Source organism: Trachypithecus francoisi, unplaced genomic scaffold, assembly GCF_009764315.1.
Source record: "Trachypithecus francoisi isolate TF-2019V2 unplaced genomic scaffold, Tfra_2.0 Lachesis_group11, whole genome shotgun sequence".
Lineage (NCBI taxonomy): Eukaryota > Metazoa > Chordata > Mammalia > Primates > Cercopithecidae > Trachypithecus > Trachypithecus francoisi.
In genome coordinates this window covers 89768761-89782279 of record NW_022681456.1, presented here as the reverse complement: position 1 = coordinate 89782279, position 13519 = coordinate 89768761, and the positions used below count along the sequence as shown (strand labels likewise).

At 37.7% G+C, this 13519-nt stretch overlaps 1 protein-coding gene across 2 annotated transcripts in view; it reads right to left on the bottom strand.

Moving 5' to 3' along the window:
• NELL2 (neural EGFL like 2) overlaps positions 1-9834 on the bottom strand; it is a 395035-nt gene extending 385201 nt beyond the window's left edge. The window contains exons 1-3 of one of the 2 annotated variants that reach the window (XM_033222344.1): positions 9239-9834; positions 8760-8845; positions 8172-8300 (exon numbers count right to left, since the gene is read on the bottom strand). In XM_033222344.1, coding sequence (XP_033078235.1) covers positions 8172-8300; positions 8760-8814 — 184 coding nt within the window. In that variant the 5' untranslated portion in view covers positions 8815-8845; positions 9239-9834. Of the gene's footprint in view, positions 1-8171; positions 8301-8759 lie in introns of both variants that reach the window. The other variant, XM_033222343.1, reaches the window with a different exon arrangement.
• Positions 9835-13519: the final 3685 nt, after the last annotated feature.

Sequence of the window (13519 nt, the reverse complement as noted above, 5' to 3'; positions counted from 1 at the left end):
GTCTGATGGTTTCACTGCTAAACTCTATTTAAATAACTAATACCAATCCTTCTCAAACTCTTCCAAAAAAAAAAAAAATGAAGAAGAGAGAATAAATTCCAAATTTATCTTATAAGGCCAGCATTACTATGACACCAAAGCCAAACAAAGATACTACAAGAAAATTACAGGCCAATATTGCTGATGAACAGAGATGCAATAATCCTCAACAAAATACTAGCAAACCAAACTCAACAGCACATTAAAAGTATCATTCACTATGATCAAGTAGGATTTATCCCAAGCATGCAAGAATGGCTCAACATACACAAATCTATAAATGTAATACACCAAATTAACAGAATAAAGGACAAAATCCACATGATCATTTCAATATTTGCAGAAAAACGTTTGACAAAATTCAACATCATTTCATGATAAAAACTCTCAATAAATGTATAGAAGAAATGTATCTCGACACAATAAAGCTCAGATATAACAGAAGTACAGCTAACATTACACTCAACAGTAAAAAGTTGAAGGCTTTTCCTCTAAAATAAGGAAAAAGATAAGGATATGCCCAATCTTGCCACTTAATTGATCCCTACTTGCATTTGACATCATCTTATATCTAGAAAATCCTGAAGATGCCACCAAAAAATTGTCAGAACTAATAAATGATTTCAGTATAGTTTCAGGATACAAAATCAATATGCAAACAAAAAGTAGTGTTTCTATATATTAACAATAAACTGGTCAGGTGTGGTGGCTCACACCTGTAATCCGAGCATTTTGTGAGGCTGAGGCGGTTGGATCACTGAGGTGAGGAGATCGAGACTGGCCTGGCCAACTTGGCGAAACCCTGTCTCTACTAAAAATACAAAATTTAGCCAGGTGTGGTGACAGGTGTCTGTAATCCCAGCTACTTGGGAGGCTGATGCAGGAGAATAATTTGAACCCAGGAGGCAGAAGTTGCAGTGAGCCTAGATTGCACCACCGCACTCCAGCCTAGGTGAAAGAGTGAGACTCCATCTTAAAAAAAAAAAAAAGAAAAGAAAAAAAAAGAACTACCTGAAAAAGAAATCATGAAAACAATCTCATTTACAAAGGCTATGAAAAAAATAAAATACTTACATATAAATTTAATCAAGAAGGTGAAAGATCTGTACACTGAAACTATAAAACACTGATGGAAGAAATGAAGAAGATACAAATAAATGAAAAGATATCGTTTGGTCATGGATTCAAAGAATTAATATTGTTAAAATGTCCACACTATCCAAAATGATCTACAGATTTACTGTAACCCTTACTGAAATTCCAATAACATTTTTCTTTATTCATTCATCCATTGGTGACCATTAATTAGGTTGATCTCACATCTTGGCCGTTATGAATAATGCTGCAAAGAACATAAGAAGGCAAATGAATGCATAAAGAAAATCTAGTATGTATGTGTTTGTGTGTGTGGGTGTATATATATATACACACACACACAATGGAATAATATTCCACCTCAAAGAAGAAAATCCTGTTATTTGAGACAACATGGATCAACCTGGAAGACATTATGTAAAGTGAAATAAACCCGTCACAGAAAGAAAATACCACATGATCTCACTTATATGTGGGATCTTAAAAAGTTGAACTTATAGGAGCAGAAAGTAGAAGAGTGGTTACTAAGGTCTCGGGATGGGAGGTAGTTGTTGGGGAGATGTTAGCCAAAGGATACCAAAATTCAATTAGATGGCACAATATGTTCAAGAGGTCTATGGTACAACATAATGACTATAATAATAATACATTGTATTCTTTAAAATTTCAAACAGATTTTAAGTGTTCTCACCACAAAAAATTATAACTACATGAGGTAATGAATATGTTAATTAGCTCAATTTAGCCATTCCACAACGCATATTTCAAAACACTGTGTTGTACACAATACATGTATACAATTGTCAATTTAAAAATAATTAAATGTGAAGTAATAAAAACACAAAACAAAAACAGAAGTCTCAAATCTCACCATCCAAAACATCTAAAACAGGTATGAGAAAGGCATTGCATATAATCCATTCTGAGGCACACCTTGAAACATGCTATCTGCTCCCAAAAATACAATGGTAAGGCAGATAAAGGTGATAGTTCTAAATATTCTCACTCAAAAAGGGAGAAAATGGAAGAAAGAAACAAAAAAAAAAAAAAAACAGTTGCCATACCCAAGCAATTTTAAAATCCAGTCAGGCAAACACCACTTGGTTTCAAGGTCTAGAAATAAGCTTCTGTAATTATTGGCTACACCCTCTGGAGTCAGCTCCATGCTCTGGGCTCTGAGTTCTGCCCTTTGAATTAAACTTCCTTTTTCATGAAAGATAGCTTCATAGAAAGATGTTTACAGCCAAGTTAGCCTGTTTTTTTTTGCTTGTAGAATTTTGGGGATCCAACACCTTCTTTCACTTTATTCTCTCACTGATTCTTTCAGGTCACGCCAGCAGCAATTTTACTGGCATAATACTCTTAAGAACCTTGCAGATCTCCCATGTACGTCATGGGGATTCACTCCAGTAAACAAAAAAGGCTCCTCCATAGATATTTCTTGGATAATTCCATCCCTATTTGTGACCTCTGCTGAAATGACTGAGGGGATCTGTGAGTCATATGTTCTTCAAAGAGCCCTCAATGTAACTGAATACTCTGACCTTTTGATATTTCTGAGGCACTAGCAAAATATTTTCTAGTCACATCCTTGGCTTTCTTTTCAGACTAGGTATTCCTGACAGTGAATATCCTATTTTAACACGTTTTGGATTCTGAATAGGTTGATAATTTCTCAAATATCAAGTTATGAATATGTTTTGCTTAACAATTTTTCCTTAAATCTCTCTCTCTCCTCTCACATTACTACAAACAGCAAGAAAAAGCCAGAGTGCACCTTCAACACTTTTGTTGCTTAGAAATCACCTTAGCTAAAATCTAAGTTCATTGTTCACAAGTTTTGATTTCCACATAACCACAGGGTACAATTCAGCTAAGTTTTCTGCCACTATATGAGAAGGGTCCCCTTTCCTCCGGTTTATAATAAAAATTCCTTATTTCCATCTGAACCCTCAATGGCAGTTCTTTTAATGTCTATACCTCACCAATGCTCTCCTTATGATGATTTAGAAATACTCAGAGTTGATTTAGATTTTCTCTCTACCATGCTCTTCACTTTCTTCTCAGTCCTCACTAGTAGAGTCACCAATATCCATATTTCTACTGAAAGTCTATTTAAGGCAATCCAGGCTTTTTCTATCATGCTCCTCGAAATTCATCCAACATCTGCCCATTGTCCAATTCCAAAGCCACTTCCATATTTTTTAGGTATTTCTTACACCAGCACCCCACTTTCATGAACCAAAATTTGTATGAGTTTCCTATTGCTGCTCAAACAAATCACCACAAACTTAGTGACTTAAATCAACACAAATCTATCATTGCACAGTTCTGGAGATCAGAAGTCCAAAATGAGTCTCATTGCTCTAAAATCAAGGTATCAATAGCACTACATTCCTTCTGGAGGCTCTAAGAGAAAATTCATTTTCTTGCCTTTTTCAGCTTCTAAAAACGGCCTGCAGTCCTTGGCTTGTGGCCCACTATCATCTTTAAAGCCACAAGTGACCAGACTAGTTTTTCTCATATCACATCACTCTACACTGACTCTTCTGCTTCCTTCTCCGCATTTTTAAAAGATTCTTCTGACTACACAGGGCTCACCCAGATAATCTATGATAGCCTCCTAATCTTAAATTTAGCTGATGAGCAATCTTAACTTCCCCTTGCCATATAACGTAACCAATTCTTTGGTTCCAAGAATTAAGACATGAACATCTATGCAGGACCTTTATTCTGCCCACCATAATATATCTTTACATAATGATAAATTTTCAATTCTGCTCTATTAATATAGCGTACCATGTAACCTGGCCCCTGCTTTCCTCATATGCTTTATTTCATATCATATGTCCTATGTTTCTATTTCTCTAGACTTCCTCCATTTTCTAAAATGCACGCTCATTCCATGCTCAGAACCTTGCTCACACACTAGTCCCTTTGCCTATCCCCATAGTGTCTCTTCTCCAGACTACCCTTATATATCCTTCAACTATAAGCTTAAATGACTATTCTTCAAAGATGGTTTCCCTGAGCCAGAGACTCCCATAACTAAAATATAGATTCTCATTATATCTTCAGTTTTTCTTCATATAATTTATCTTAATGGTGATTAGGTCAGTAACTATGTAATTGTTCAATGGCTATTTTTAAGACACTATGAAGTCAAAGTTAAGTTCCAACTTCTTCATTTGTTGTGTGCCTAACACCTAGCAGTATGCTAGTTTCACAACAATAACTTATTTGATTGAATGAACATAACTCGCTTAATCGTCATAACAATAATCACTTTATAATTCAGGATACTGAAGCTTAGAGAAATTAAGGAACTTCACCACAGTAAAATAACTAATGAAATTCTACATCAGTATATTTTGTTTCTAAGTGCATCTCTTAATCACTGTGTTATTCCACTCTATTTGGGCACCAATAGCCATCACTTCAAAGTGCACAGATGCTCACCAACCAACATACTGAAGACAAATTAATGCCACCTCGATTTCCTCAATGCAGTTACCTTTGCCTGCTAAAGTCCATGGTCTACTACCAAATGCCTATTTCATTCTGCTGCTACCAAATACCTATTTCATTCTTATTCATGGCATAAGAGGAGACATACGACCTTTTTTTCCCTTTAAAACCTCAAAGTTCTTTACAAATAACTACTAAGCTTATTTTCATTTTACTAACTTGTAAAAAAAAAAAAAATGCTTTGATTTTATCTACTTCTCTTCTGCGGATTAATGAGATTATAAAATCTGTGAACACTTCAGAAGAAATTGTATTAAACGAACAGAGGAAATTATCTACCTTGGAAACCTGGCCAGATTAATTGTTAAAATCAAAGATCTAAAAATCATGCTAACATTGCTGGAAAGTCCTCAAATGGTGCTTCTGTTTACTCTTATTCCGGATCTCTCATGTACAGAGAGGAAAAAAAATTATGATCATTCTTGGGAACTACTTCCTAGGTTTTAGAAGGTAGAACCCTTTATAACTTTCCATAGGTGCTTTTAGTGTCAACATTCACTCCTCTAATTTTTAAAAGCATAATAAGTGTATTTTTGTGGCTGCGAGTCAGATTATAGCTAGAAATGATTAGAATATTGCCTGGACTCCTTTTTTGAAAATTATTATAATTGGCAAAGATCAAAAGCCATATTTATTAAGGTGTAATCTAATTTAGCATCTTATTACTTAAATTTCCAAAGCGACTATAAATCAAATTTCAACAACAACAAAACCATTTTAGTGATACTATAGTTGCTATTATTATTTTTAAAATATATGACTTTAAAATATATTTCTATTTTTTATTAGGTATAGATAACAATAAATGTATTGTTTCAAAAAGTATTGAATTGCATGCATCTCAAAATTCACTAAGGAGAAAAACTGGCACAAGGAAAAGCAATTTTAAATGAGCAAAAATCATTGGGAAAGTACATGTTGAGATTTCTTTATTTTAAAGCTAAAAGACAGAAGAGGATGGTTATGTTACTGCAGGAAAAAATGTAATGGTTCAAAATCCCTTCCATCTATTTAGAACATATCTGATAGCACAAAGAAACTTATATGATAAGTTCATATGAAACCTGAGAGCATCTCACAGATTTTGTAATTTGTTACTATTCCTGCCATGACTATGCATACACTGTACAAAATATCTGCAGCACCCTCAACTCACTGTAAATAGAATCCATAAAATCTTCAGAATCTGAATTTTTTTTTCTCTCTAAAGTCAAAGGAAATCTCAGTGAAGCTGCAAGACTCAGAACTGACTTCCTAACAAGTTTCCAAATGCTATTAGCAAAGACCTTTCCTAATGCGAAATTCTATGCATGGCCAAAGGGCCACCTTTTGTCAATTTCATAATCCGAATCTTAGAATAAAAGAAATCACAACAGCATAATCAATACATCAGTAATATATGCCTACTGAGAACATTACATGCAGGAAATACTTGTTGATTGATTGGTTATATTAAATAAAGTTCATAATTTGGCAGAAAATGAAATTTTACACCTTCAAATCTCATAAACCATATTTGTTAGGCATTTACTGTGTCTAAATATTGAGCTTGGTATCAACCAGGAAGCAAAAACAACCAATTCATCAATGTACATGGATATCTAGTTACTATGGACAATTCAAAGAAAACATTTTATGTGCCTTATGTATTTTGAACACAATGCCTTGAATAATTTGACAATTTAAATAAAAATGAATAACTAAACATTTTTAATTAACTAGGAAAGGTTATCGATTCCTGAGACTATTTCCTAAAAATTGTTTAATTTTCTAGCATCAGAATATAAAATGCACAGTCCTGAAGGTTTCTGTTTGTGACAGATCAGATACTCTACAGAGGAAACTAGGTAGAATACTAATAAAATTTAAAGGACCTTTGTAAATTTTAAGAGCACTACAATACCGTTTGTTTATTAGGAGCTTTAGATTCTATAAAGCGTTCTGGTTACTCAAATTGGCAGTCCTGAAATAACTTTGTTTCCAGTTCATAAGGATTAAAAATCAGAGATAAAAACACAACAATACAAAACAAAACAAAACAAACCAGAAGGTTAACCCTACTGATCTGTCTATTCAACTATGTGAAATTTTGCTGACAGTGTAGCCTTATCTTCTTTATTAGATTTGGTCATTGTTTTTAAAGGATTCAATATCCAAGCCCCACCCTCCATAAAAGACCTTTAAGTGAATAAAACATTACCATAAATATTTGTTACAATAAAAAATTAATTAAACAGAAAATTTAAACAATAATTTTTAAACCAGAAAATTGCATTTTAATTTTTTATAAGAGCAAACTTGTTTTAAGTAAATGTAACACATGTGAATTTCCTCTTTCCCAACTCTAGGCTTTGGTGTTAGTGTCCATGGTGACACATACTGGCTATATCAGGCAACAACACCACTACAGAAACATTCAAGTTTTATTTTATTTCTATTTCTTGGTAGCATATTTTCCGAAGTGGTTTCCTTTTGCATATCCAACTCTTTAGTAATTATGAATTGCACTTTCAAAGCCATGGCACCAAAATAACAACAACAACAAAAAAAACCTGGGTGAGGTAGGGCAAGAAGTTTTAGTCCATCAGATATGTTAAACCAAACTCCATTTCTCTTTTGCCTTCATGTATTCTTCACTATATGTGAATCTAGTCTGTCTGTACACGTTTAGCCATCTTTTAGAAGCTCTTACTACGGCAACTTTCCACAAACAAGCAAACCTCAGAAGCTCTAATCAAAGTTGAAGGCTTGTTGCATTGGAATTTGCTTCTGACTGCACAACACATTTAAATATAATTTGAGATGCAGACATTTGTACCCAGCCAATATTCATTGACTTAAAAAAAAAAGTTGTAAAATCCTAGGTACACAATTAATGATAATACAAGATACACTTCTAGATTAACATTTACTTGAAATCTTTCCAAAATACTTTTGAGACTATTATTCCCTTTCTCTTGTTATTGGTGGATGAAGGAAGAATGAGGGTCTTTCAATGATAAATCTTGCCTCAAATATAGTGTGACTGTGATATACAGTAGATAAAAATATTCAGAGGCATTAATTTTTCCAGAAAGCTACTCCCATAAAACAATTCCTCCAAGCAGGGCACCATTGTACCTGAAACTTTCAGAGATCAGTGTCTTAACTAAGATTAAGCTATCCTGTTTCCTACCTAAATCAATTTCACCCAAACGAGGCGTTTGTGTTATAATTCATTGTTCCCCAGATTCTAAAATCAACCATCTGCCATAGGAGTTTCTGCTGGGTAATTAAGGGACTACCCATTAGAACTGGCAAGAGTACAAAGTAAGGAGGAGAAGGGTGCGGCAGGAGAGAAAAAACACTTAAAAGAGATAGGGATATGTGTCTCACACTGGCCCCTCTACACTTCAGCTAAGGTACTGTCATCCATGAGGCAATACAAAGTTAGGACGAACGGCGAGGACAACTCCTGCCAGGGTTATCAGAACTGAAATCACAGTGGGGATGCAGCATGCCGGGCATACCTTGAAAGAGAAAGGCTTTCGTCCCATTATGCAGCCCCGGGACCTGGCGCACTCCGGTCGTGGACTCCCCAAGTTCTAACTCTGATAGGACGTCAATCTGTAGGGAAGGGTCCACACCAAGCCCCCAAACTGGTGAGGGGTATGAGAGGGGAGAGAAAAAAAGGAAAAGCTCCATCAAAATGCAAGTCTCTTCCTCCAGGGCAGCAAAGAACGGCGTCTTCGCGACAATATTGGCAACTGAAGATGAGAGGCGACTGCCTCCTCCTCCACCGAGAACCTTACCTGAGATCAGCAGCCAGGCTTTAAATAGCGGAGCACTCAGTGCCGTTTCCATGACCTACTTTAAACCCCTCTCTCTGCAAAGTTCCCCTTCAGCGCTCCGACCCTGGACTTGGGGCGTGACACGCCTCGCGGTCTCCAAGGCAAGCACAGAAAAAAAAAACCCAAATCCAAACCCGCTCCCCTACTTCAAGCTTCCCACTCCAAACCTACTTTGGGTCCGGGAAAAGCGAGGCTTCCCCAGCTAGACCATGCTGCCCCGAGGCGGGAGCCATCTCTTTCCCCAGTCCCAGCTCTGCGGCCACTCACCTGCTCCGAGACCGAAGATCAAACAGAATGTTCTCAGTAAGACCCGAGACTCCATGGTGCGGATCAGCTCAGTCCATCGTCTCCCTCTTTAAAAATAAAAATAAAAATCGAGGAGATTCTTGGAATCAAGCGGGAAAACAGCGTTTGTCTCTCTTGCTGCTGCCTCGAATTTACTGATTAGTAGGATTAATACGCTTTGATTGCCTAAGAAAGAAAAAGGAGGCCTCCCCAGGCGCGTGAAGAACTTAGACCCTCCAATGCGCACATCATTCCCACACGCAGAGCCGAGGCGGCGGCGCGGCCAGGAGGGGGCCCGGAGGGAGGGGTCGGACTCGCCCCGGCGCGACTCCGCCGGGGAATTAGCTCCCGAGCCGAATAAAAGCAGCCAAAGACTCGCACACCCGGTAGAAGGGGGGCGGCCCCAAGAAAGCCCGGGCTGGGGCGGCCCCGCACCCGCCCGTCTTCCCCGCCGCCCGAACCTGTTGTAAAGGCAGAGACAATGGAGAGAGCTCCCGGAGAAGCGCTGAGAGACTGCTCCTCCGGGAAGGGAGGGGCGGGCCGGGAGAGGCGGGGTGAGGAGGAGGGAGGGGCCGCCGAGGGCGAGGCCGGTGCTCCGCGTCGGTCTCCAGCAAGGTCTCCTCGATGCCAAACCCGGTCTAGCGAGCCCCGGAGCCGTTGCAGCCTCAGCTCTTCTCCCTCCCTCTCTCGATGACCCGGGCAATGCCAACCTCCTTTCGGGATTGAAAGATCTAATTCCAAGGTGCTAAGTTGATGGGCGGTCTTTTCTCTCACCCCTCGATTTCGGGCGCTTGTCTTGAAAGACAGGAGAGAAAAAAGACCACCCAGCCGCAGGAGGCAAGGCTGGAGCAAGAAACGCTCGCCCGTCCTTTAGGCAAAGGAGGGAAGCCCACGTGCATTCATGCACTGAGATCCGAAGCACCCCCGGGGTGCAGGGCACTCCCCCTCCAGGGCGTCTGGAGGAAGGCCACGAAAACACGCTCCACTGCCGAGATGGAGCTGGGCAAAGTAGATAGAGACTGTTGGAGACGGATGGCGAGCCTGGGAAGCCTCGGGAGTCCTGGTGGAGGGGTTCCCTGCCTGGGGCGGAGCGCTGGAGAGCTTAGCTTCCCCGGCGCGGATAGCGCAGAGGAGAACTTGGCCAGGAGGTGCTGGACAGCTCCGGGACCTCGCGCGCCCCCTGCCAAATACAGCGTGGAGACCTGGACTCTGTGGGACCAGCATACAGCAGAAGGCAAGGGGAACTGAGCCAGGGCGTCCGTTCACGCCAAAATATACATAGAGGAGATGGTTAGAGAGAGAGATAAATAAACACATAAATACATAAATAAGCAGAGGGAGGAGAAGGAGCCCAGGCGAGAGAGAAGAGCCATCCCACTGTTGACCACACTCATGCAGGCTCTACCTGCCCTTCACCATATATATGCCCGGGACCATAACAGTGTTGTAATTTGAGATCCATTTTTTAGCAGACAATGGCACATAATTTTTTTTAACATATCCCTAAAATGTTTAGGTAAATTTTGAGGAATGACATTCCACTTTCATTTTGGAAAAGTTAAGAGTTTCAAAACCCATTATAGTATTAATCTGTACGATGATCAATTGAGTTTCTTAAACTTCCATGCAAATATGTGGGTGCTGAATTCTCCAACTGAACACTATACAGCTACAGTTACCAAAATACCTACTGGGTAGTCTGAGCCCCCTGCAAGGCAGCAGTATAATAGACGTTTTATCTATAGATATATAGATACAGAATTATCACATAGTGGAATACATATACTATGTTATACTATAGGGAAAGGGGTATTTTTAGTTCTGCCCTTAGAATTTTTAAGAGAAAAGATTCAGAATTTGGGAGCTCTTTTAAATTAATTTTTAATTCTCTCTTATCGAATTTCCCATTTAATTCTATTTGTAACTTCGTAAAGTTTGAGAAATATTTCAGTACTTACAAGTGATAAAGTATTGTCACATGCAACTTCCCAAATTTGAAAAACTATGCAAATAAATAATACAATTTAATTAATCAATGAAAAGAAATTAATCATCAGATAATTAAAGACCTTTCTAGAGTAGTGCATCTAAAATATTAAATTGTAATAAGTATCTACAAAAGTTACACAAAATAAATTTTAAATAATGTATCATTTACATGTTATTGTTAGAGAAAAGAATAAAACATATATATATATATATACATACGCACATGTATTTCCATGTAAAAGTCCTCCTAAGCAACCTGTATTCAACCAACTGATGAAAGTGGGGATACTCTCCAGTTTCTCTGACTCTCATCCATGATAGGCTGAAAGCTGGTGGTTAATGAGCTTATCTCCTGTACCATGCACACTGAGGCTCCCTCCAGAACAGTGGTATTTGGTACCCAAAATAATTCTAGTTGAACCTGCTACTGTAATTATTTGACCTAATTAAATACTATGGAAATCATTAAAATATGAATATGAGGAGGAGTGAAGGGTCGTTTCTATAAAAATAAGGTGTAAGGCTTAGAAACCCATAGTAAAGGTGAGTCATTGCATTAGCTAGGGCAGAGTTTCTCAACCTGGGCAGGAGTTTTCAACATTATAACTACTAACATTTTGGGGCTGGATAATTCTTTGTTGGGGCTGTCCTGCTGAATTCTTGGTCTCTATCTACGGAATGCCAGTATTTTCAGTCTTCCTTTTTATCTATGCGTTTTTTGACTATATCTCTTTGTGAAGCATTTAAAATTGGTAATCTAGGGAATACAATACACATACTTAACTTTTCGCCTTCTACCTAGAGTCCATATGTTACCACTTCAGTTGAAATATAGAAGCTTTACTACCACATCAATCCCTTTATCCTCAACTCTTTAGGTTGTAGTTGTCTTATGTATTATATGCACATCCACCCAAACTCCTTTTAGACAATGTTAAAATTTTGCTTGCAATCATTGTTATAGGCATAATAATACTCCAATCCCCTCCCCCTTAAGAAACAATCTTTTCCAGGTACTAATCCCTGAAACCTGTGAATGTTACCTCACATGGCAAAGGGGATTTAAGGTTGCAGATGGAATTAAGATTGTTAATCAGGTAACCTTAAAATAGGAAGATTATTTCAGATTATCTGGGTATGCCCAATATAATCACAAGGGCCTTTAAATGAGGAAGAAGGAGGCAGAAGCAGAGGTCAGATTAATGCAATATGAGAAGAACTCGACTTCCTATTGCTGCCTATGAAGACGGGAAAATATAGAAGGGCTATGAGACAAGGAATATGGGAGGCATCTAGAAATTGGAAAGGGCAAGAAAAAGGATTATTCCTTAGAGCCTCCGGAAAGGATTACAACCCTGCTGATACTTTGACTTTTACTCAGAAAAGTCAAGACTATTTTAGACTTCTCAACAACCAAACTGTAAGACAATAAATTTGTATTGTTTTAATCCACTAAATTTGTGGTAATTTGTTACAGCATCCATGGAAAACTAATGTAAGTACTGACTACATGAGGCAAAGTTCAGTAAACATGGTTGACTCTAACCACCCTTAGATCCCTTCCTACCATATACACATTTCAAAGCTAAGTAAAACATCCAATTTTTAAACTCACAGATGAGCTTTAAATTAAGAAAAGAAAATCCCCAGGTGCGAAGAAAAAAGATATAGCAGAAGATGGAAAGAGAAAGTGATAGCTGGTGCAAGAATTGGGAGAGGGTGGGACACAGGGATTCAGACTCTATCAGGACCCTAAGAAAATAGAGTGGGATTTTAATATCCACACCAGAACTGAAAACAACAAATTTTGGAAGCCAGGAAAGGTGATGATATTACTGATTCTTCTGATAAGAGTAGTAAGCTTTGAAGAATTATATCTCCTACAAAAAGAAACTTTTGAAACTTTAAAACTCTGCATGTTGGCCCAAGAAGTGGCAAAGTGCTTCACTGCACATGCCCTTGTGGAAAACCAACGCACCTATACTAGATGTGAAATCTTAAGCTTTGCCACTTGCAGGTACAAGGTCCAAAATCACACTCCTCACTGGTATGGAAATTCTAAAATCAAAAAGTAGCATTAAACACACAGGGTCTTCTGAAGAAGCAAATGTAAAACTTATTTTAAGTGGCTTTCTATGACTTCTGGTACACAAGAGGAAAATTCTTGCTGTGCAATCATACTAACAATAATAATTGCCATTGTTATTGTTATTACACTGAAATAAAAGACCATGAAAAATAGTCAAGAAACATACACACAGAGAGAGAGAGAGAGAGAGAGAAACAGAGAATTAGTATAACTCAGGATATCAAAAAATAAAGTGACAGAAAGCATAAAATAAGACTGTTTAAGTGATTGGAGATATTTTTAAAGGTATATAAAAAATAATGAAATGACAGAATTGTATGAGAAAAGAGTAGGCATATCTCAAAAGAAACCAAATAGAACTTCTAGAAATAAAAGAATATTTAAAAACAATATTAAAAACCATTAGCTCTAATAAGTAGCAATAAAACAGTGCTAAAAATTAGTGACAAAAAATTGAAAACAAAAAGTCAGATGTGAGAATATTACTGAGAATGTGCCAAGACTGATAAAAAGAATGGAAAACATAAACAAAACATGAATGCTACAGTTAAAATAACCAACACACAGCTACTTAGAGACGTGGAATAACAGACTAGAAAGAATAGAGATATACAGTATTATAGATAACATTTAAACAAATATAAAAAGTTTTCAAGAATTAAAG